Consider the following 24,407-nt stretch of genomic DNA (forward strand, 5'->3'; position numbering starts at 1 on the left):
AGTCCACTGACACGAGGAACTCCCCTGGAAGAAGAGAAGCAATAACGGAGCGGAGGGATTCCAACCGGAACCTCCGCACCCGACGGGACTTGTTTAAGAGCTTCAGGTCTAGGACCGGACGTACTGATCCCTCCTTCTTTGGCACTACAAAGAGATTTGAGTAGAACCCTGTACCCTGTTCCTCCAGAGGAACTGGGGCAACTACTCCCCAGACCAGAAGGGAAGAGACTGCTTGTAAAAGGGCCGAGGCTCGGGCCGGATCCCCCGGAAGCCGAGAAGGGAAGAAACGTTCCGGAGGTCTGGAAGCGAATTCTATCTTTTAACCGGAAGTTACAATTTTTAGGGTCCAGGAGTCTTGAACGTGAGCTCTTCCGACCTGCTGAAAGGAGAACAGGCGGTGGGGGCGCCGCTTCAGGCGGAGGACTGCTTGGGAGCCGCGGGGCAGGCAGAACTCCCCTGAAATTGTGCCCGCGGACGCCAGGAAGGCTGAGGCTTAAAGGAAGGCTTCTTGCGGGAGTCTTGAGAGCCGCCGGAGGAGGGGGCTGTCGCAGACCTGGAAGAGGAGCGCCGAAAGGACTGGTTTCTAGAGCCAAAAGGGGCAAGCTCTGAAGGCACGCTTGGATCTAGATTGAGGCAGGTGTGTGCTCTTGCCCCCCGTAGCGTCAGAGATAATCTCGTCCAGCTTAGCACCGAAGAGCCTGGAGCCCGCAAAGGGGAGTTTAGTGAGGGAGCGCTTGGAGGAAGCATCAGCGTCCCAGACCTTTAACCAGACCTCCCTGCGCTGAGTGACCGAGAGGGCCGAAACCCGCGCAAAAAGAGTGCCGACGTCCAATGCGGCCTCACAGAGGAATGTTGTCGCTTGGGAAAACTGGAGGACGAAGTTCAGGGTGTCCGCAGAGGCATCCTGCTCCACGAGATCCCGAGTATGGCGCTGCAACCTCACCGAAAGCGCCCTGGCTACCCAGGCCGCAGACCTGTGTCCGCCAGAGTAAAGATGGCTTTGGACAGAGTCCAAACACCTGTCAACGGAGACCTGTAGGAAGGACCCGTCCAGGACTGGTATTGCCGTATTCTTAGCCAATCTGGCCACCAGCGGGTCGACCTTAGGAGGAGAAGACCACTGCTGCACATTATCTGCCAGGAAAGGATACAGAGTATCCATGCGCCTTGTGGCAGAAAAACGGTGATTAGGGCGCTCCCAAGCCTTAGAAATGACCTTGGCGAACTCACCATGAATGGGGAATGTGACTGCCTCTGGTGCGCCACCCCTTCTGGAGTGGAAAAAGGGGAATTCCTGGCTACTAGCAGAAGGAGGTTCCCCCTGGATGTCAAAGGTATCACGGACCGCCGTGACCAAGTCTGCCACCATGATGGAGAGCTTAGGTGATGGTTCCGGTTCCGTGTCCTCGTCCGAGCCGGACCTTTCCCCTTCAGACCTGTAGTCCCTGCAAGGGGGAGAGGCTGAACACGCCTCCAGGTGAGGAGGGATGCTGCTGCGTACGCTGCCTCTTAGCGGTCGAGCGTCCTCTGTGGGGGGCATCGGGAGGTGGAGCTTTGCTAACCACAGGCATCGCAGGCGGTGGATCCGAGGCCGCCATGCGTTCCATAAAGGCCATGGCCACGCGTGAGACTTGGGCCAAGTCTGAGGCCGCCCTAGCTATGGCAGAGGCCCAGGAGGGCTCCCAAGTGGCGGAGCAGGGTCTGGGCTGGTTTGGTGGTGGAAGGGGGGGGGGGGAGGGGAATTGAATGATGCTGTCCCGAGGCAGGGCAAGAGTCACAGGAGCCTGTAACTGAAAGTGGCAAGCAGCAAACCATACAGGATCCCAGTGGGACCTGAGGAGTCGCTTTAGATTTTTTGGGGGCCCCAGGTCTTGGCATGACGGCAGCAATCACGGGTCTCCTTCAGTTTTGCGGAAAACTATCTGTCCTACTGTGACCTATGAGGAGCTGGAGTAGCAGCCAAACGTGGATGAAGCACTGAGGCAAAGCGGAAGCGCCGGAGCTTACGTGATAGAGCACGCGAAAACATGAAAACAGGCAGACCGCAACTCTGAAAATGGCGCCCGCCATGCAGGGAGCACTGAAAATAGCCACTGCCCCAAGAAGAAACCTCCTCCCTCTCACACAGATCAACAGTTAAGCCCTAAAGAGCCGTGTCACAGTGCGAGCACGAGTTTGCAGGAGCGCTGCTGTACGTTTCCGAGTCCTGCAGTCTTCACCCTCTGTTCCGGACCAGCAGGGGGTCACCTCTTCAGTCATCTGGCACAAGGAGTGGCAGTGCACTGGAAAGAGGGTAGGACTAGGTGACCCCGGATCTGGTAGGCCACCGGAGCTGCAGGTCGAGCCCGATTCTACTTATCTTCTGGGGGGAAAGGGAGGTAGCCGGGGACGGTCATTGCTCCACTGAGAGACCAGGGACCCTCTGATTAGAAAAACAAACAGGAGAAGAAAAACTACAGGGACAACCCTGCAGGAGTGTCACCTCCTTATCCGACACTAAGCCAAACCTGAGGTCCTCCTGTTGGAGCCTGGGGGTATAGCCCGTGGAGGAGCAGCTGTTTTTTCTTATTTGCATAGCGTCTCCTCCTAGTGGTGGCCTAAGCTATACCCATGGTCTGTGTCCCCCAATGGAATGGGCGAGAAAATGTGGTACAGTGCAGCAGAGACCCTAGTCAGGTTCTATAGGGTTATATATTTTAATATGCACGTGAATCGGTCAGCGCCGACCAGCACCCCTAAACCCCGACCCTGGGAAAATTGTCTTGCATGAAACTGGGCCTTTATGCAAAAAAGGTTGGGGACCACTGACCTACACTTCATATTACAAATAGTACAAGCACCATTTTGACCACATATAGCAGTATAAATTTGAGAACATTAAGGAACCTTGGAACAGAGTCCAAGAACTTGTTTTTTACAGTACAAATCTGACGAGACTTCGAAGCACTAACTTCGGCTCATTGCAGCCAATACATTCTAATACAGTACAAAGCTCCTGCCCCGCACAGTATTAGAACAACGTTTTATGCAAATAGACTTTGTATGTTTCATCCGAAGTCAATTCACTCATCCCTAAATGTTATTATATATTTAGTTCTTTATATGGCAGCCAAGCTAAACCCAGAGGGGTCCAGAGAGGGGTTCACCCAGCTTTCACGCTCCCTGCCGGCTAATAATAATGTCTTCTTCCCGCCGCGCTGTACTGTGACCTGACAGCGCACGATACTGTACGTATCAGGACACAGGGTGGGGCCGGAAGACGACAAGGGAAGGAGAGCACAGCCAGTGCAGCGGAAGCGGTCATTAGCATTTTCACACTATGTTCTGGCAGGGGGCCACATGAAATGACCCCGCCGCGGGCCGTTCCCCAACCCTGCTGTAAGCCAATGATAGAAGACCAGAAAACCCCTTTAAGCAGTGGTCAGTTTTAAAAAGGCAGGGCTTAAAAAAGGGATTGTGTCGCCTCATCCTAGTGATATTACCACCAATGTCAGGTGCAGGACCCAGAGGGGACCTGCGCCTCTCACTGCGCACGCGCAGCCACCCTCTATTCACTTCTATGGGAGCTCTAGAAATAGCAGCTCACCAGCAGTCCCATGGAAGTGAATAGAGCGTACGCTCTTCACTTTAGGGGCTCTATTCTGGAGATGGGGGTGTTCCCACACTTATCTGACATTAGTAGCTTATTGTAGTAAAATGCCACTAATGTCTGCGGCGAGAACCCCTTTAATGGGGGGGGGGGGGGGGGGGGGGGGGAGATTAACGTGCATTTAGCGCTCTTTGATGCACCATATTAAGTGCCCACCAATTCCTGCGGCACGCATCTGATTATGACCTCACGCACACTGCAGTGTCCACAGTTCTGGCCCACAAAATACAGACAACTGTGTGCCAGCCGATGCCACCCCAATGTACAAGGAGGCTTCATTACCTACAGAGCTGTCATTCTGTCCATTAACCAGGAAGCCGTGGATGACCATCTAGTGCAGGGCTGGCCAACCTGTGGCTCTCCAGCTGTTGTAAAACTACAACTCCCACCATGCTTTGCTGTAGGCTGATACCTGTAGGCAGTCTGGGCATGCTGGGAGTTGTAGTTTTGCAACAGCTGGAGAGCCTCAGGTTGGCCATCCCTGATCTAGTGGAAGCTGCAGAGAATTAGGATTTTCACAATTCAAGAACCGGGGGGGGGGGGGGGGAGATGTCAGAGAGGAGGCGGAAGGGCTGCAGCTCATGACTTTAATGTGTAACTACAGAATCCATACATACAAGTGAGAACTGAAAGCTACAAAATACAACACGACCAATACATTTACAAAACATTCAAAACTCTACAAAACGCCTGTATTGGTCCAGGAACGGGGGGAGGGGGGGGGCTCTGTACATCTGTCGCCTGGCTGCTGGAGGGGGTGAGCGTAAAACCCAAATCCCAAGTCTCAGAAAAGCGTCCAGCTCGGCACAAGTGCTCCTGCCCCCGCGCTCAGTTCATTTGCAGCCAAACGACAGGATGGAAGTGGCTCAGGGCCGGCGGCAGCCATATTTACACCAATCAACTAAAAAGCTCCAATATTCACAACCTCCTGTGTTTGGCCAAAAAAAAAAAAAAAAAAGAAAAGAAAAATCAAAACTCAACGTCCCCCAGCCATTGGCTACGACTCGTGACCGGGAGGCGGCAACGGTCGGGCGGAAATGAGGATTCTTCACATTGCAGACTTGTCCAGTTCATAGAGGACACAGGGGCAACCTAGCTGGCACCGGTGCCCTCCATCACCTGCTGAGCCTGCTTCTGCCCCATGCAGCACTGTGCCACCGATTGGAACAACCTGCAGACAAGAGAAGAGGTGTGAGGACAACACTGCACTAGACTGGCAGGCCTGAGACCACCGCACACCAGTGAGGCAACGGGGGCACCAGCAGCAGACAGACATGCATGCTCGTCCACTGGGGGTACTTACTTCTCAATCTCTGGGGCACAGTGCACAAAGTCGTGGTTCCAGAACTTGAAGGCGGGATTCTTAATCAACTCGATGAAGGTGATGAGTAGCCCCCAGGGGTGAGGTCTGTTCACAATCAGCCGCTCCAGAAGGACCCTATAAGATACAAGGGTAGGTAAGTGGCTACTCCCAGTCCTGGGTGTGCACTGACAACTCCTCCCACAGGCAGGTGCTCACCGGGTGATCTGCTCCTGTATGGCCTCAGTGTTGGCCTCAGCGAAGAGGTACAGCATGGTGCAGCTGAAGTAGTGCGTGTGGCTGTTGGGGTAGCGCAGCTGGTTGGCGATAGCATTCAGGAAGAGGTAGCGACCTGCGGGGAAGTGAGGCGTTTAGTGTCCAGTGCAGGGGGAGAAGCACAGCAAGTGAAGCCGGCAGTAGCCCACCTTCAGTGTCCAGATCCACAGCCAGGTTCTGGAAGATGTCCATGTGGGCTGAGTGAGTGATGGTGCTCATGGAGGGAGTGCTGCCCTTGTTGTGGATGTGTGCAATCGCCTGCGTCCCAACGTACAGGACCAGCGCATTGATCAGCTGGATGCTGTAGCGATTTCCAGGCTCGTTAGAGACCTGCAGTGGAAGGAAAAGGGTTAACACTAACTTCACCCTCAGTACACCCAAACCAGCAGGAAGCAACAGACCTGTAGGTTGCTGCGGAGCTCTGAGAGGAAGGTGACCGGTGACCGTGTCTTCAGATATGAGTCCAAGTCCTTCTTGAACTGTGGGGGCATCACTCCAGTGAAGTTAGTGAGGATCCGGGGGGCAATGTTAATCTCGCTCAGCATGTCAACCTGCAAGACGAAAACAGCCATGATCCAGCGCCTGCTCTGCCATCCCTATGCGTGCGGGGGGCACAGTTATCCAGCGCCTGCTCTGCCATGCCTATGCAGGAGGAATGCCGTTATCCAGCGCCTGCTCTGCCATTTATAAGCGGGGAATGTGGCCGGCTGCTACACTACAGACTGCTCACAGGTGCAGCAGACTCATCAGGGCAGCGGCTGTTCTGTAGCACCACAGCGTAACCACTGCCCACAAGTCAGGGCACTGGGTTAAATATGGTGCGGCTGCATACGATAGCTCAGTGCTGGTACCTTGAGGTTGGGCGTAAAGGGGTCTGGAAGCCTCATGTTGCGGGGGAAGGCACTCAGGATCAGGTTCCTCAGTTGGATGCAGTTGGGTGGGATGACGTCACAGAAGCCGTAGTGATAGTCGCAGAGAAACTCGGGGAAGTCATGCAAGAGCACCAGCAGCACCCGCAGAGTGCCCTAAAATAAACAGGAATCCACATGTGAGCCCCTGATCACCTGCCCTCTAGACACAGGGTCACAGATACCCACACACTAACCTTGTACAGAATCTGCATAGGTTTGGTGAGCTCCACATTTCGGAGGAATGGCGCCAGATACTTGAAGAGGTCGATCAGCAGCTGGGCATACATAGGCCACCCCTGTAGACAAAGGAAAAATTAGGCGGGCAATAGAAGCAGGGGTAGCTCACAGGTCAGTTAGAGACTGCACCAACCTTCTGCTGCGGCGTGTGCGCCAACATTCGTGCAATAAAGATCCGATGGGAAATCAGCTCCAGCCAGGCGTAGACAAAGCCCGCAGCTTTAGTCGGCCGCAGGATGTGGAAAGTATTGCTGGAAACAAACAGGAAGAGGTTAGGCCGGGTGGAAGCCCATACCTCCGTGGCTGCTCCAGAGCCGAAGACTTACCAGAAAGCTGTGAGAGTCTGGAAGTTGATGGTCTCAAGGACATGCTCCGGAGCGTTCAGCTCGAGCAGCAACATAATGAAGATCCGATGGTATGGCAGCTGCTGGAACTCACTCTGCCTCACCTCGTGGTCCTGGAGCAGGACCCCCACAACAATCCCCAAGACCTGCAGTAGGCAGCAAAGAGTCAGCGGGCCCTGATGCCCGACACAGCGGATGGACACACACACACATCCCACACACTTACCTTATTGAGAAGGTTAATCTTGGTCACTGTATTGGTGGCCTCTCCAGAATGCTTGACCAGCAGCGCAATGAGTCTCACAAAGGCATCCAAATTATGATAGCACTTGGCGCGGATCATGGTGGGGTTGGCGGCAGGGTTATGCTGCTGTTCTGCCTGTGCTCTGTAGCTGATCTCCACACACATCTCCGTGCACAGCCGGAAGAAGCGAGTGATCAGGTCATCTGTCTTCAGGATCCCTTGCTGATGCATCTGACAGGAGAGCAGGTGATCAGGGACCCCATTCACCCCAATTCCTGCCTAGAACATTTGGTCGCACACTCACCTGCCCAACAAATGCAGAAAAGGCTTTGGTACTGTCGCGTCCGGCAGCTGCCGAGTGGTACAGGTTCACCCACTCTCTCAGCAGATACTCTGCCTTCTCCCGCAGGCCTGGAGGATCATCGTACTCTGACGCTTGGGAGATGCCAGAATGCATCATGAAGTTAGGCCCACCCTGAGCCCGCTCAAGCATCGCCTCAAAATTAGAGCGCAAAACATCCATCAGCTGGGGGAGCCTGAGACAACAAGGGCAGAGAGGTAAATACCTGGACAAGAACCCCCCCCCCCCCCCCCCAAGATGCTGTGGAACCCCTCACGCACACACTGCTCACAGGAGCGCAGGCATGACTAAGGAGCACGCTTCCTGTAGCACCACAGCGTAACCTCCACCCTACACAGGGCACAGGTTTAAATATGGTGCAGCGTGGACACCCCGCCACCTCGCTGTACTCACCCTTCAGGAGCATTGCCTCTGGAGTGGGCATTGATGCGCATCAGAGTTTCTATGGTGTGGAAGAACTCTGCCTCAGTCACGTGGCTGACACTGCGCTCATCCACCAGTAAGATCTTCACCAGCTGCATTGCGAAGGCCACGGCCATGTAATTCAGCCCATTCTCCATGGACTGCATAAAGAAAACAATGTTAACAGGAGAACTTGGACCTGGAGGTGCCACACGAGAGCCACCCCGGTCCTTACCTGAGCCAAATGGACATCATACTGCTGCATGTTCACCAGATGGTTCCGGATCAGCAGCTCCACGGCCTCCACGTTGTACTTATATTCATCCCGGCATTCGATTAAACACCTGCCACACAGACAGATGTGAATGATTGTTAGAAACCCTCCCCCATGACACGTCCTGGGACCAGGCCTCTGCTTACCTAGTGATCTGCTTATTGCACCAAGGAGAGCCATAAGCCCGGCCATCCTGGAGAGCCTTCAGGACAAGGAGATGACACTCCCGATACCGGAGGAGGAGGTCAGCATCTGCTCCACTCGTGGCATCCAGGAGACCCTCTACAGCCTGAGAAGAGAGGACATGGATTTAGTGATCTACAGGGCAGGTGGAGGCATTGCTGAGGCTAGAAGGCTCCAGATCTCACCTTCTGTAGTAGGCCTAATGCAGCAATGGCATCTCTAGAGTTCCTAGCAAGGGCCACGGCCTCCAGTAAGCTGCGCAGAGCCTGTGCCTGGGGGTTCATGGCCAGAGTGGGAGGAATGGCGTGCAGATGTTGCTCCAATTCAGTTATGCACTTATCATAAATCTGAGCGACATCATCGGTGGCCCAGGCTTGTTGCTGTAAAGACGACGGACATTTACTACCAAGTGAAACACAGAACCTTCTACAGCGCAGGAGAAGTCCATTACCTTCATGGGCTGAGCCAAGAATCCTGTGGGCTGGGTCAGATCGTTGGTGGGCAGGAAACCGGGAACGTTACGTGCAAACTCCTCATAAACAGCCAGCTGCTTGGGATCCACACCGCCGACCTGTGAGGGAAGTGCAAGGACAGTTATATGGAGTTAGGGGGCCCACAGCTGCTCAAGCCCAGTACTGATGCCTCACCTTCAGTCGGATCTGTTCCGGCATGCGCTCTGCTTGATACGTCAGCACAACAGGATCACAGTAGCGACGGCCTTCCTGCCTGGCATGCTTCCTCAATTCAAACTCCTGTGTAGTAAGACAGGAACACAAAGTCAGCCACTAAACCCGTGAGACACAAGAACCATCGGCACTACTAGGCCTCAGCTCTGCCACATCAGATTCAGGAGGAGAAATGGCTCTATTACACGGCGTCACTACATGTCCAGGAGTATGAGACGCAGCAGTATAGGACCACACGACCAGATCACCCCAAGCCTGTTTCACATAACGTACTGTGGCAAGCCGTTTGTCCATTTCCGGCCCAGCCTTCTCCACCGCCGTCTTCTGAATGAAGCAGCAGGCCAGTTCACAGTTATCCTGAGCGAGCTGAGCCGCTGCCTGCTCCATCATCTCCCGCTGCTGGGGGGAGGCCGCCTGCAAAGACATCACAAGTCATTAATAACGAAGGTCTGCAAACCTCCAAAGCACATGTGACATCTGCATCACACAGGTACCCGCATGGCTGTGGCAAAGCTGTTCTTGAGGTTGGTTGCGATACTCATGAGCAGAGGCTCCCGGCAGGTAATCATGGCCATGCCTGCAGTCAGGTTTCTCATCATGTGATGAGCCGCCACCCTCATCCGAGACTCCTCAGAATCCAACGCAAAATCCTTCCGCACGATCTGCTCACAAGTGGTCATTGCTATCTTGATGGAACGGTCCACCACAGGATGTACCAGTTCCTGCACGGCACGCTCTATCGCCTGGCGCACACACTGCTTGAGCTGCGGATGAGCCTGGAAGAGGGGGATCTGGGGACAAAAAAAGTTAATAAATCACAGCGAGTCCATTTAAAAAGGAGGAGGGAGAAACCAGGGCTGTGGAGCAGTGCACCTACCGTGGGATTAAGTGTGATGTGAGGAGCAAGTCCTGCAAGAGAGTAGACATGGATATCATGGTAGCTGTACTGAGGCTGTGGTGGTGCAGTGGCCGTGCATGTGACACTCGGCGGTGGTGCTGTGGCAGTTGCTAAAAGACAATATATAGGTCACATACAATTCACACAACGAGAATGAGGCAGCAGACAAGTACTACCTGTGAAGACCGCATCAGACTCCTGCTTCTCCACCGAGGCCCAGAGCTTCCCAGCCGTGCGGATGGCATACTCATTGGCATTGGTGATCGGCGGCAGCTCCTCCGGCTGCTTAACATCCTTCTTAGGGGCAGAAAGCTGCTCATCCAAGGATTTAAGACGATCCTTGTCCTTCAGCAGGTTGCCAGGCTTCAAGTCATTGATGTCTATGGCCAGATTCTTACACAGAACTTCAATCTCAAACTTAAGATTCAGCTGAGGAGATGAAGGAGTTATTAGACAAGGCCCAAACCTAGGCTCAAATTACTCCGGATGGAGGCTCTGGTGCAACTCACCTTCAAGTCATGTTCTTGATGAAGCTCTGCCAGTACATTCATTATAGCCATAGTCCAGGGATTCGGCGGGCGGAAAACCTGGAAGTAAAGAAAGGAGTGAGGAAAAACTACCATATCAAACACGTGCAGTGCTGGGCCAGGACCTTCACATACCACACTCCTGATGCTGGACTCCAAGACTTTGGCAACAAAAGGCACAACATAGAGCAGCTCTTGCTGTCCCTTCATATAGGCTTCCAGCAGCAAGGACTTCACATCCAGGTCCTGCAGGGAGGAGAAAGTGTGAGAAATGGCCAACAAGGAGTGGGCAGTGAGCAGGTGGCCATTCTACTAACTGTGTGCAGGATGGGCTTGTTCTTTGCCAGCGTGATCATTCCCAACCAGTGGCCCAGGTTCTTCAGCAGAGAGCGGTCAGAAAAGTTGGCGGCAGCTTTGTCAGATGTCAGAAGCACCTGGAGGGGACACACGTGCGATCAGTGACCTGAAAGTGGTGTATGACGAAAAGCGGAGGGTAATCACTCACCTTGATATTGCGGTAAGTCTCAGCCAGAACCATTTTGTTGAACTCCAGGTTCTTCAGAGCATCCAGGAAGTTAGAGTACAAGCTATGGAAGTTCAGTTCAATGCTGACCCTCTTCATCACCAAATATTGGGACACCCAGGGCATGAATTCATCCTTCACTGTCTCCTTCAGCTCCTCCACCTGTCACATAACATGGCAGGAGATTAATGATCACAATGCCCAGCCTGTTGAATACCAGCACCTGCTATCCAGGGGAACACCACAAATCCTCACACCCAGGACGGCTCATGTCAGCCAACATCAGACGTGATCCTGAGATCGGTCCTACAAGGATTAATCACCTCCGCACAGAGCAGATGTCCCCATCATCGCTTGCAGAGAATGAGGGCACCCAGTCTTACCTTCTGCGTCATGTTGGACTGGGACAAGTTGTTAAAGATGAAGGCGATTTTCTCTTGCACGTTCTCTGGCGGCTCCACAGTCCTCTCCGCCTGATCAGTTGCCACAAGCAGAGTGTCTATATTGGTAGTGTTGATGGACGGCTGAGGAAAGAGCAGGTGGTCAGTGACATCAGACTCGTCACCCCCAGATACCATTAGACTGGTGGAAGCTTACCGGTACATCCTTCTTGAAGCTGACGCCTGTGGGCCTGGTGATAGTGATGGTTTTGGCTGAAGTTGTGGCAGTAGAGGTGGTGACTGCGTTTGTGCTCACTGGACCAGGAAGTGGCGCTTTGGCTGGGACCTGGGCCTGAGCTTGTGCCTGGGCTTGGGAAAGTGCAATGCTTCCAGGGGTGGTGATTGAGCCCTGCATCTTGACCGGAGGATCCCGGGACTGCTGACCGTACTCTATGTACTGAGGAAACGGCCAGGGTCAGGGACCTTAATAAACAGCAGACGGCAATGCCAGACAGAAGAGGAGACACTTACCTCTTGCAGGTGATGAGGGAACTGGATAAAGTGAGTGATAGAAGCCAAGTGCTGACAATACTGGGGGTAATCTTTCAATCTGAAAAAATAAATAAGTCACATAACCTACTAGAAGCACGAGACAAGACTATTTTCATCCCAACACCCTCCACGTGCGTCTGGAACCACAGCTGACAAGTGTCGGTCTGCACAATGATCGAGGGGTTGTCATTAACAGATTGATGTCAGTCTAGTGCCACTTGTTGTCAGCCAGGATGTTTGATGTGAGCTGTGCTGCTACCCCAGGGACTACAGAGGTTGCATCTGTAAGCGGGGACCCTGCACTGACACACACTGATTACTATAACAGTTAACACTTCAGTGACTTGCCTGTTTTTAAACCTATCTAGTGCAGCGATGCCAAAGAAATACATTTTGGATCCATAAGGTTTGCGGAGAGCTTCAAGTACATAGCGCAGCGCCAGCCCCAAAGCCATGTACGTGACAAGTCCCTTCTCAATGATGCCACCAAACAAGCAGGCGGTGATATGGAGCTCCTTGTCTGGATACTGGGGGAAGAAGCGGTACTCTTCGAACAGGTTTCGGAGCATGCAATTAAAGACCTCACGCTCCCGCTTAATACTGGAATCCTTAAACCTCTGCAGCATTTCCAGTACCTGAAAGAACACATGAAAGTATGAGCACCGGAGCATCTCTGAGGAGCAGGTGGAGGACACCTCTACTACCAATCCATCATGGAAGAACTGGCTTTAGACGTACCTCATCCACAGACATGGTCGGGTGAGGCGGCTGGTTGTAAATCCGCTGAAAGTAGCTGTTTGCCTCATCATCAATCTCCTTAGTAAAGTGCTGGTTAGCCTCTGGCCACACCTGAGACAGATCGGCTGCAGGAGACAGATGGATGAGAGATAAGTGACCACTGCCCAGGAGCAGGCAGAGCACTGCAGAGGGACAGGACTTACTCTGTTGGAATGTTGGCTGATTGAGTCCAGAAGTGCTGAGTTTTCTTTGCCCAAATGGGTCGCTGTTGACAGCAGAAAGCCCTAGACCACCTGTGCCCATTCCAGAAAGACTGCCTGTGCCGAGCCCACCTAGAAAAGACAAAGCCATTACAAACAACACAGGCCACTACTGTTTGGGGTATACATGACGATGGGTGCAGTACCTGGCAGCTGGGAGGAGAGGCCCCCAAGGCCACTGAACCCTGTGGACTGGTTCGGAGTGGTCAGTGGTGGAAAGGCCTTTGCTGGTGACTGTGGGGTGCTGAAGGCAGAGCCCAGGTTGGGAGGAAATGAGGGCAAGCTCTGTGTGTGAGGAACAGCAGAACCACCGATGCTGAGAGAGGCCATGGCAGCGAGAGGATCAATCTAACAGAAGGAGAGATCATTTGTGAACAACCTGCAGGGCTATCAATACAGAAGCCCAGTGCCAGAAGATTATTACCTGTACTGGGGAAATGGCGTCCAAGCTGCTGGTGCTGGGAGGACGGCCTTTTGGCATCACCCCCGGAGGCGGCTGACGAGCCTTGTTCACCACGTTACTACAGTTAGCGACCATGGTAAGAATGGTTTCAGACAGCTCCTGTGACACGCTCCTGCAAGACAAAACATTTACAGTCGCCGCCAAAAGCGCAGCACCCATGCCAACTACAAAAGCAGAGGTTTGGACCTACCCAGCGCAGGCTTGGAGACATGCCAGCATGGTTGCCAGGGTTTCTGGTGGAAGTTGGGCGCTTTTTGGTTGGTCTTTTTCTGGAACAATGCCACCAAGTATGGAAGGACAGCGTCGTTTGAGGAAGGTCATGCAAGCCTGGACAAAAGGCTCCTGAAAACAGGGAGAAGAATGAAGCCTCATTTCACAGCAGAAGCCCTGAAACCAGCTGAGCAGGAGAGAGCATTACCCCATGTTCCCGGATTTTGTCAGTCAACCATTTGTCCAGTTTGAGGTATTCCCGTCGGGAGGCGAGTGCAGCAAGGTCAATGACAAAGGCAAATGGAGTAGCATTCAGCAGCATTGATAAGGCCTAGAGAAAAGAGCACCAATGTTACTGGCCACATTCTGGAGGCGCCTCACGTCAACATTCAGCACGGTACCCACCTTTAAATCTTGGGCCACATCAAGTATACGAGAAAGCCGAGCCTGGTCATACTGTTCACCACGCATATACCACTCTGCCATAGCATGCATGATCAGCTGTCGGATGGAAGGAGACTGGCCCTGCATAAAAGTGCGACAATAAATGCCTGCCCACAGCGCTGAGGCCCAGACATAGGGCACTCACTAAACAAACGTCAGTCTGACAGGTGAATGGGAGAGCAGCGTTACATCCCCACAGAGCACACAGCAAGGACAAGATGTGATGTAAATTCCCTACAAGCCTCACATCTGCCCATCGAGGGGACTGAAGCCCACACTCCGCAGCTACCTCCCCAAACATATGACAGGATGGCAAAAAAAAAAAAAAAAAAAAAAAAAAAAAAAAAAAAAAAGACACTCACCTGACCATGCCATGCATAGTGCAAAATGATGGCAGAGTTGGGATGGTTACCAAGGAATATTGGCATCAATGTGGAGATGAGCTCATGGCGCAGGGTGTTCCACGAGGGATTGATCTGGAGTAAGGCCAGCACCAGCATATCGGGACAGTGCTTGATGGGATAGCTGAAGAGCTGCTTGACCTGCTCGTACAGCCCCACCTCAGCCAGCCGAAGCAGGGACTCGATCAGCTCCAGACTTTTCCTAAAAAAAGAGAAAGGCAAATCTTTCAACCCCAGCACAACACAACCTCAGTGTCCACAGCACTGACCGTCCAGCAATCTCACCATGTGGCAATCTCACGATTGTCATCCTCTGGGGGGGCCTTGAGGATATCTGTGGCCACAGCATGACAGGGGTAATCCGCAAAGCAGAAAATATCTGGATTCATCAGGGAATACTGGATGAAGGAGAGCTGGGAGAGAGAGATCCGGGTTAGAAAAGCAGAAGCAACAGACCTACCAGTCCCCCATGTGAGGCCACACTTACTTGCCCCTCTGCATGCTTCCAAGCCCTGTAGATCAGATCCACCGGGAACACGTCCATCCCAAGCCCTCTCTGGATGCCATACACCACAGTCTGGAGGCCTTTGCTGTCACGAACCAGGAACATTGGATTATCGAGCTCATATATGACATCCTTAAAGTTCAAGCTTGGATTCTGTGGGAAGCAGAGGAAACCTGTCAAATTCTGCCTGGGAAGAGGGGTTGACTAGTTGACTACTTGTTTCCCAGAGGAATGTGCCGCCCTGCAGCCACTTACCAGCTCTTTCACAACATCTATAAAGACCTCCACATTCCAGGTATGGGCCTGCACACTGTCATTTTTGTCTTTACCATCGCTCCAGATTCCACTGCCAGGAGATGAAATAGACTGGAGAAAAAAGGAAAAAAAAAAAAAAAGGTCACACGAGGCTAGAAGACCCCAGTCTGTGCTCACATAGGGGACCTACAGACCCTCACCTGCAAGGAGATACCATCCGTCAGCCCCGAGTGTGTCCGGGCCATCATCCCCAACACCCGAGCCACCTGCACAGCAGTAACTTCTCGGACACCAAACTGAACGATGATATTGCGGCATTCCTCCACGCTAAAACCAAGGAGACAACAGCAGAACAATGACTATCGGACAAAGATGGCCGACTCCACGAGAGCAGCTTCACCTGTACAAGGGACATGCACACAAGAGCCGACTAGCATCCAGGCTCCTCCAATACTCACCTGGCACAGAAACTGTAGCCAACCTCCTGCATGAAGTCTGCCAGGGAACTGTCCATCATGGTTTTGGTGATCCCTCCAGAGTCAGAAAGAATCCGGTCCATCAAGATGTCCCGTTTTTCAGGGTAGAGGAGTGGTGCAAGCACCACCGGACAGCGCTCCTGGGGAAAATCTGGGAAAAAGAAAAAGGAATCAGTGAAATCACTGCAGAGAAAAGACAGCGGACCCAGGCCTCACACGCGGATCTAATTCCCAATACAGCGCCAAGATATCCAGACACTACACAGACATAAGGGGAATCAGCAGCGGACAATCCTTGAATACACAGAGCGGACAAGACAAGGCACCACGTTGGGGCGCACATCCCTACATGACAGGAATGGACACTAAAGAATTTTCTATAATGAAGGCCGCCTCACTCACGGAGACCACTGCTGTTCAGGCCATAATCCCCCACAGAGATCTCCACATGAAGGGGCTCCAAGCAGAAGCCCCCTGGCTTCACAGTGAATCCGCACATGATCTCACATCTGGGCAGGCCACCACCGCAGACCCGCTCACACTGTACCTCTGCGGAGGGTCTTGAGGAAGGCTACAATCTGCTCCTGTCCGACCCCGAAGGCTCCCTTCTGGCCGAAAAGGAGATTGGAGAGGAGGAGGTGTAGGACCTCTATGGCGATGTCTTGGAATCCACCTTCTTGACTTCCACTAACGTCCACGTCTACGTAAGAGCGCAGGAGATCCGGGAGCTTCTGCTTCACAAACTGCGCAGCTACAAGACAAGAAGCAGCACTCAGAGGTCACCAGACAACAGCAAACCAGCTTGTCACCAGCCAAAAAATAAAAATTAAAATCACTTACCAAAACCCCGCAGGTCAGTGCTGGAGGAGCCGAGAAGAGCCAAGCCAAAGATGACCTGCAAAAGGAAGGAGAGGCATTAACCCTGAAAGCGCTGCTCCCCCCCTCCCCCCAGAGACAACCAGCACTTACCTCTTGGACTTTGCTAAGCTTCAGAACTTTACTCAACTGGGTGAAGAGATGAGGAGACGGCTTCAGGCTCTACAACACAAGAAGAGCGGGTGAGGCCACCATGGTGATCGGGTGCAGCTTGCAGGGGCTCACCCCACACACACTTACCTTCTGATAGTGCAAGGGATTGTCAATGGCGTACGCAAGAGTAGAGATGAAATTCGGTTTTGTTATCAGCGAGGCACACTCCTGGATCAGAAACTGGGTCTGTGGGGAGACGCAGGTGGTGACCAGACCGCAAACAAAGTACACGGGTCATACCATCATCACACATACTAACAGGGGAGGTGACGGGACACAGGCCATACCATCATCACACATACTAACAGAGGAGGTGTACATATAATACCCACCTGATGGAAATCCTTGCCACTGCTTTTACCATCGCCACTGAAATCCACATGAGAGAATAGACAGCGTAACAAGTGCCTGTCTGCCTCCGGGCCGTGCCGATTCACAATCTGTGGGAGGCAGAGAACACGGCTGACCGCATGTCACAGAGCAACACAACCCCGGGGAGCAGAGGCCACGTCATATCCACCACGTCATGGGGAGAGAACCCGACCCCCAGGATCAGCAACTTCTCATCACTGGCCTATCATACCCTCCGCCATCAACCTGGGGCCCACAACATTCTGCTCCACCTGCGCCCACTACTCACGTGTTGTATTTCCAGCTGGCTGGCGCGGTAATTTTTCTTCGTCAGGTTGTCCACCAGGTAGCTGATTTGAGACAAGGCCAGCGAAAGCGAGTCAAGATTCATTGCTGGTTGGGGCGGAAGCAGGCGGCCGAGCCCGGCGCAAAATCACCATTATTCCCCTCTGGTCTCTGCAGACAGGTTAATTTCTTTAAATGAGCCAATTTCTGAGCTGTGTGAACAGGTCCCTCAGCCTGTCCGACCCATCAGAAACATGGCACCTGCAAGACAAACACACACGTGACACACTGATGACGTCCTGCAGCCACCAGGGGGCACCCCACACAGCTGTTCAGCAGAACACGTGTTCATGTCAGACACGCAATATTCATACAGAGAGGACACCTGCTGCAGAAGCCTCACTATAAATGGAGGTTCGCGTTACACAGCAACCACCACCCCCCCCCCCCCCCCCCGGACACATGGGGGCGCACCGCTGAACTTCAGGAAGCAGCCGGACAAAGGGTAACATGTGACAGGAAAAACGTCCTGTACAGGAACAGTCTGTTCTGCTCTCTGATTTCAACATCTCCGCTTGCTGTCAGCAAACTCAGGTCTACAAGACTGCACCTCTCACTACAACACACAGACAATGTAACAAGTTCTGCAGTTGTGACAAGTTCACACATTCACTGCAGCCAGTGACCAACTCACAAGAGTTTTTTAAAGGGCCAAGAACAGGAGTGGCGCGTGCAGCACAACCACAGGACAAAACACTAGCGCGCTCCGCTCCTCCCAGCATACATCGCAGACGCCTCTTCCCCAACTGCCCCAAGCCAAGAGCTACAGTAAAATACAGCCGGTGCCTCATTACACCCTCTTACTGGGGTCCACCATCTACTGAGCCCCCTCTTGACAGCGCAGCCAGTGGAGGCTCCTCAGAAAATCCAGTCAATGGCTCTCAGCAGGTGGTAGGCGACGGCTCCTGGCACAGGCAACACAACCCCCCCTCCCAGCACAGGCAGCGCCGACAACAACGCCAAGCAGCACCAGCCACATGACATTTTTTGGGGATCCCAGAAGAGAAATCTAGAAGTCATGCTGCGGATATGAACACCTGCCGCCGCCAGCCCCCCTCCTTCTCTCACAGTGCCGCCAGACTCCCTCACCTCACCGGCCCTAACACTCCAGGGGTCCCCCCCCCCGCCCCATCACCGGCCCTAACACTCCAGGGGTCCCCCCCCCTCACCGGACCTAACACTCCAGGCGTCCCCCCCCTCACCGGCCCTAACACTCCAGGCGTCCCCCCCTCACCGGCCCTAACACTCCAGGGGTCCCCACCTCACAGGCCCTAACACTCCAGGGGTCCCCACCTCACAGGCCCTAACACTCCAGGGGTCCCCACCTCACAGGCCCTAACACTCCAGGGGTCCCCACCTCACAGGCCCTAACACTCCAGGGGTCCCCACCTCACAGGCCCTAACACTCCAGGGGTCCCCACCTCACAGGCCCTAACACTCCAGGGGTCCCCACCTCACAGGCCCTAACACTCCAGGGGTCCCCACCTCACAGGCCCTAACACTCCAGGGGTCCCCACCTCACAGGCCCTAACACTCCAGGGGTCCCCACCTCACAGGCCCTAACACTCCAGGGGTCCCCACCTCACAGGTCCTAACACTCCAGGGGTCCCCACCTCACAGGCCCTAACACTCCAGGGGTCCCCACCTCACAGGCCCTAACACTCCAGGGGTCCCCACCTCACAGGCCCTAACACTCCAGGGGTCCCCACCTCACAGGCCCTAACACTCCAGGGGTCCCCCCCTCACAGGCCCTAATACTCCAGGGGTCCCCCCCTCACAGGCCCTAACACTCCAGGGGTCCCCCCCTCACAGGCCCTAATACTCCAGGGGTCCCCCCCTCACAGGCCCTAATACTCCAGGGGTCCCCGCCTCACAGGCCCTATTACTCCAGGGGTCCCCGCCTCACAGGCCCTAATACTCCAGGGGTCCCCACCTCACAGGTCCTAACACTCCAGGGGTCCCCACCTCACAGGTCCTAACACTCCAGGGGTCCCCACCTCACAGGCCCTAACACTCCAGGGGTCCCCACCTCACAGGCCCTAACACTCCAGGGGTCCCCACCTCACAGGCCCTAACACTCCAGGGGTCCCCCCCTCACAGGCCCTAATACTCCAGGGGTCCCCCCCTCACAGGCCCTAATACTCCAGGGGTCCCCCCCTCACAGGCCCTAACACTCCAGGGGTCCCCCCCTCACAGGCCCTAATACTCCAGGGGTCCCCCCCTCACAGGCCCTAATACTCCAGGGGTCCCCGCCTCACAGGCCCTATTACTCCAGGGGTCCCCGCCTCACAGGCCCTAATACTCCAGGGGTCCCCCCCTCACAGGCCCTAATATTCCAGGGGTCCCCACCTTACAGCCACAAAGGCCTTGAAATTCCAGAGGGCCCCACCCTCCTGTCACAGGTGTATGCCGGGGACCCCGCTCTTCTACCCGCTCCAGTCACCGGTAAACCATGGATGGTGACAGGACAGGCCGGGGATACCCGCAGGCCTCACGGCTCACACTGCCCTCTGGCGGCGCGGGCACCGCCCTACTAACAAACCCTCGCGGAGATTACCGAGCGGGCACTCACAGCCAGCGACCTCACTAATGCCCGGGCCTCGACTGTCCCTTCCCGCTTTCCGGTTCTATCCGTTTGTTTTCCACAAAATGGCGCCGCTCTGGGCTCGTTCCCGCAGCGGCCGCCTCCTCCTCGCTCCTATTTCACCAGGACTCCGCCCACCGACCCAGGAACTGTGACTCATCAGCCAATCAACGCCTGCCGTGGAGGTCCAGGCACGTCTGACGTGAGACGTCAGGGAACGGCCGCGCACGCGACCTAGACTGACGTAGGCAGCCAATGAGAGAAGCCGACAGACGGTAGCGTCCTCCAATCTCAGGCCTGCTGCGAGCCAACCTCAGGGAGTTCACCTGGACCGTACCATTCTCCCAACGGGGAAAGACATGCAGACTGAAAAAGTTTGCGTGACTAGGGTACGGATGAATAAACGTGCCTCCTAACACAGCTAATCCCTGATTTAAACCTTCCGCCTCATTCACCTATCAGCTTGTCACCTGTTGCCAGGCTTGTGTCTTCAGCGGCCCCTGCACATGGTATCGTCTGTTGCCCTGGCTGGAGACAACATTCCTCACTGGCTACGATTAGTGGGAACTGAGGCACGTGATCTCCAGCTTTGGCCAATAGCAGCTGCTCACAGCTGACAACTGGTACTACTGACCCCCCTGTACACAGTGTACACGTGACTGCCCCCCCCCATATACAGTGTACTTATGACTGACCCCCCTGTACACAGTGTACACATGACTGACCCCCCTGTACACAGTGTACACATGACTGATCCCCTGTACACAGTGTACACGTGACTGCCCCCCCCATATACAGTGTACACATGACTGACCCCCCTGTACACAGTGTACACATGACTGCCCCCCCCCCATATACAGTGTACACATGACTGACCCCCCTGTACACAGTGTACACATGACTGACTCCCCCTGTACACAGTGTACATATAACTGACCCCCCCTGTACACAGTGTACACATGACTGCCCCCCCATATACAGTGTACACATGACTGACCCCCTGTACACAGTGTACACATGACTGACCCCCCCTGTACACAGTGTACATATGACTGGACCCCCCTGTACACAGTGTACACATGACTGACCCCCCTGTACACAGTGTACACATGACTGACCCCCTGTACACAGTGTACACGTGACTGCCCCCCCCCGTATACAGTGTACACATGACTGACCCCCCTGTACACAGTGTACACATGACTGACCCCCCCCCATATACAGTGTACACATGACTGCCCCCCCATATACAGTGTACACATGACTGACCCCCCCTATACACAGTGTACAGATGACTGCCCCCCCATATACAGTGTACACATGACTGACCCCCCCTGTACACAGTGTACATATGACTGACCCCCTGAGCACAGTGTACATATGACTGACCCCTCCTTGTACACAGTGTACATATGACTGACCCCCCGTATACAGTGTACATATAACTGACCCCCCCTGTACACAGTGTACATATGACTGACCCCCCTATATACAGTGTACACATGACTGACCCCCCTGTACACAGTGTACATATGACTGACCCCCATATACAGTGTACATATAACTGACCCCCCCTGTACACAGTGTACATATGACTGACCCCCTGTACACAGTGTACACGTGACTGCCCCCCCATATACAGTGTACACATGACTGACCCCCCTGTACACAGTGTACACATGACTGACCCCCCCATATACAGTGTACACATGACTGCCCCCCATATACAGTGTACACATGACTGACCCCCCCTATACACAGTGTACACATGACTGCCCCCCCCCTATACAGTGTACACATGACTGACCCCCCTGTACACAGTGTACACATGACTGACTCCCCCTGTACACAGTGTACATATAACTGACCCCCCCCCCGTACACAGTGTACATATAACTGACCCCCCTGTATACAGTGTACATATGACCGACCCCTCCTTGTACACAGTGTATACATGACTGACCCCCCTGTACACAGTGTACATATGACTGCCCCCCCCTGTACACAGTGTACATATGACTGACCCCCCTATATACAGTGTACACATGACTGACCCCCCTGTACACAGTGTACATATGACTGTCCCCCCCTGTACACAGTGTACACATGACTGACCCCCCTGTACACAGTGTACATATGACTGTCCCCCCCTGTGCACAGTGTACATATGACTGACCCCCCCTGTACACAGTGTACACATGACTGACCCCCCTGTACACAGTGTACATATGACTGTCCCCCCCTGTACACAGTGTACATATAACTGACCCCCCTGTATACAGTGTACACATAACTGACCCCCCTGTATACAGTGTACACATAACTGACCCCCCTGTACACAGTGTACATATAACTGACCCCCCCTGTATACAGTGTACATATAACTGACCCCCCTGTATACAGTGTACATATAACTGACCCCCCTGTATACAGTGTACACATAACTGACCCCCCTGTACACAGTGTACATATAACTGACCCCCCCTGTATACAGTGTACATATAACTGACCCCCCTGTATACAGTGTACACATAACTGACCCCCCTGTACACAGTGTACATATGACTGACCCCCCTGTATACAGTGTACACATAACTGACCCCCCTGTACACAGTGTACATATGACTGACCCCCCTGTATACAGTGTACATATAACTGACCCCCCTGTATACAGTGTACACATAACTGACCCCCCTGTATACAGTGTACACATAACTGCCCCCCCTGTACACAGTGTACATATAACTGACCCCCCCTGTACACAGTGTACACATGACTGACCCCCCTGTACACAGTGTACATATGACTGACCCCTCCTTGTACACAGTGTACATATGACTGACCCCCCTGTACACAGTGTACACATGACTGACCCCCCTGTACACAGTGTTCGTATGACTGTCCCCCCTGTATACAGTGTACACATGACTGCCCCCCCATATACAGTGTACTTATGACTGACCCCCCTGTATACAGTGTATATATGACTGACCCCCCCTGTATACAGTCAGTGTACATATGACTGACCCCCCCCCCCTGTATACAGTCAGTGTTCATATAACTGACCCCCCTTCTACACAGTGTACATATGACTGACCCCCCCCCCCCTCCGTGTACAGTGTACTTATGACTGACCCCCCTGTACACAGTGTTCGTATGACTGTCCCCCCTGTATACAGTGTACACATGACTGCCCCCCCATATACAGTGTACTTATGACTGACCCCCCTGTATACAGTGTATATATGACTGACCCCCCCTGTATACAGTCAGTGTACATATGACTGACCCCCCCCCCCCTGTATACAGTCAGTGTTCATATAACTGACCCCCCTTCTACACAGTGTACATATGACTGACCCCCCCCCCCCCCTCCGTGTACAGTGTACTTATGACTGACCCCCCTGTATACAGTGTACATATGACTGACCCCCCCCCTGTATACAGTCAGTGTACATATGACTGACCCCCCCCCTGTACACAGTGTACATATGACTGACCCCCCTGTACACAGTGTACATATGACTGACCCCTCCTTGTACACAGTGTACATATGACTGACCCCCCCTGTATACAGTGTACATATGACTGACCCCCCCTGTATACAGTGTACATATAACTGACCCCCCTGTACACAGTGTGCATATGACTGTCCCCCCGTATACAGTGTACATAATGACTGACCCCCCTGTATACAGTGTACATATAACTGACCCCCCTGTATACAGTGTACACATGACTGACCACCCTGTACACAGTGTTCGTATGACTGTCCCCCCTGTATACAGTGTACACATGACTGCCCCCCCATATACAGTGTACTTATGACCCCCCCCCCTGTATACAGTCAGTGTACATATGACTGACCCCCCCTGTATGCAGTGTACATATAACTGACCCCCCTTCTACACAGTGTACATATGACTGACCCCCCCCCCCCCGTGTACAGTGTACTTATGACTGACCCCCCTGTATACAGTGTACATATGACTGACCCCCCTGTATACAGTGTACATATGACTGACCCCCCCCCCCCCCGTGTACAGTGTACTTATGACTGACCCCCCTGTATACAGTGTACATATGACTGACCCCCCCCTGTATACAGTGTACATATGACTGACCCCCCCCCTGTATACAGTGTACATATGACTGACCCCCCACCCCCATATACAGTGTACATATGAGTGACCTCAGGGAAGCTTAGGGATGCGGTGGGAGCTTCAGTCTTCCTTCACACATTTTTTTTCCACTTGGATTTTTGTGCAAAAAGTACACCGCGTATACCGCGCCAGCAAAGTGACTGAGATCTGCCAGGTACACGCCATTCTGTCCACACGGTTAATTGACCTGAGGTGCGGCTCACGTGAATCGCTCGGGTCTGTGGCTGACGGACTTCTGCGGTAGAGCTCCTGGGAGCCACGTTTTGATTCTGTATGCGGAGATCATGGCGGCGACTATCAGGTGCCCACGGTAATGAGGGGGGGGGGGGAGGTTCCCAGGTTCCTCACTATTAGACTATGGATTCATAGTAAAAAGAGCTGATGACCGTGGTGTGAAGGCATATATCTCCAGGAAAGAGAGGAGCAAGAGACATCT

At 53.6% G+C, this 24,407-nt stretch overlaps 1 protein-coding gene across 4 annotated transcripts; it reads right to left on the reverse strand.

The window, feature by feature from the left end:
- Window positions 1–4,222: 4,222 nt before the first annotated feature.
- On the reverse strand, window positions 4,223–19,936 carry CNOT1 (CCR4-NOT transcription complex subunit 1). 4 transcript variants are annotated; one of them, XM_044269421.1, is made up of 49 exons: window positions 19,782–19,936; window positions 17,169–17,425; window positions 16,861–16,968; window positions 16,616–16,714; window positions 16,469–16,537; window positions 16,340–16,394; window positions 16,047–16,250; window positions 15,482–15,650; window positions 15,224–15,350; window positions 15,024–15,134; window positions 14,751–14,921; window positions 14,549–14,676; window positions 14,225–14,465; window positions 13,824–13,943; window positions 13,627–13,749; window positions 13,399–13,550; window positions 13,170–13,320; window positions 12,892–13,093; window positions 12,689–12,817; window positions 12,486–12,610; window positions 12,096–12,382; window positions 11,727–11,805; window positions 11,413–11,652; window positions 11,199–11,339; window positions 10,798–10,977; window positions 10,610–10,726; window positions 10,428–10,538; window positions 10,275–10,352; window positions 9,942–10,194; window positions 9,745–9,875; window positions 9,362–9,658; window positions 9,141–9,281; window positions 8,829–8,933; window positions 8,633–8,752; window positions 8,367–8,561; window positions 8,145–8,287; window positions 7,960–8,068; window positions 7,716–7,885; window positions 7,266–7,497; window positions 6,944–7,192; window positions 6,700–6,863; window positions 6,507–6,624; window positions 6,331–6,432; window positions 6,077–6,250; window positions 5,627–5,776; window positions 5,375–5,555; window positions 5,169–5,301; window positions 4,953–5,087; window positions 4,223–4,820 (listed from the first exon to the last, which is right to left on the reverse strand). In XM_044269421.1, exons 2-49 carry the CDS (start codon window positions 17,268–17,270, stop codon window positions 4,742–4,744), a joined length of 7,200 nt encoding a protein of 2,399 aa, XP_044125356.1. In that variant the 5' UTR covers window positions 17,271–17,425; window positions 19,782–19,936; the 3' UTR covers window positions 4,223–4,741. The 4 variants fall into 4 exon arrangements, with proteins under 4 accessions (XP_044125356.1, XP_044125355.1, XP_044125357.1 ...); XM_044269420.1 differs by having other exon boundaries at window positions 12,486–12,817; window positions 19,797–19,936; XM_044269422.1 differs by having other exon boundaries at window positions 9,745–9,776; window positions 12,486–12,817.
- Window positions 19,937–24,407: the final 4,471 nt, after the last annotated feature.

This window comes from Bufo gargarizans, chromosome 10 (assembly GCF_014858855.1).
Source record: "Bufo gargarizans isolate SCDJY-AF-19 chromosome 10, ASM1485885v1, whole genome shotgun sequence".
Lineage (NCBI taxonomy): Eukaryota > Metazoa > Chordata > Amphibia > Anura > Bufonidae > Bufo > Bufo gargarizans.

Excerpts from the sequence above, each read along its gene's own strand:
- CNOT1 (XM_044269420.1), bottom strand. The coding sequence starts at position 17,270 with ATGAATCTTGACTCGCTTTCGCTGGCCTTGTCTCAAATCAGCTACCTG. Across the intron at positions 16,251-16,339 it reads CACTGACCTGCGGGGTTTTG|CTGCGCAGTTTGTGAAGCAG; the intron begins GTAAGTGATTTT and ends CTTGTCTTGTAG. Across the intron at positions 14,466-14,548 it reads AATCGTGAGATTGCCACATG|GAAAAGTCTGGAGCTGATCG; the intron begins GTGAGATTGCTG and ends CTCTTTTTTTAG.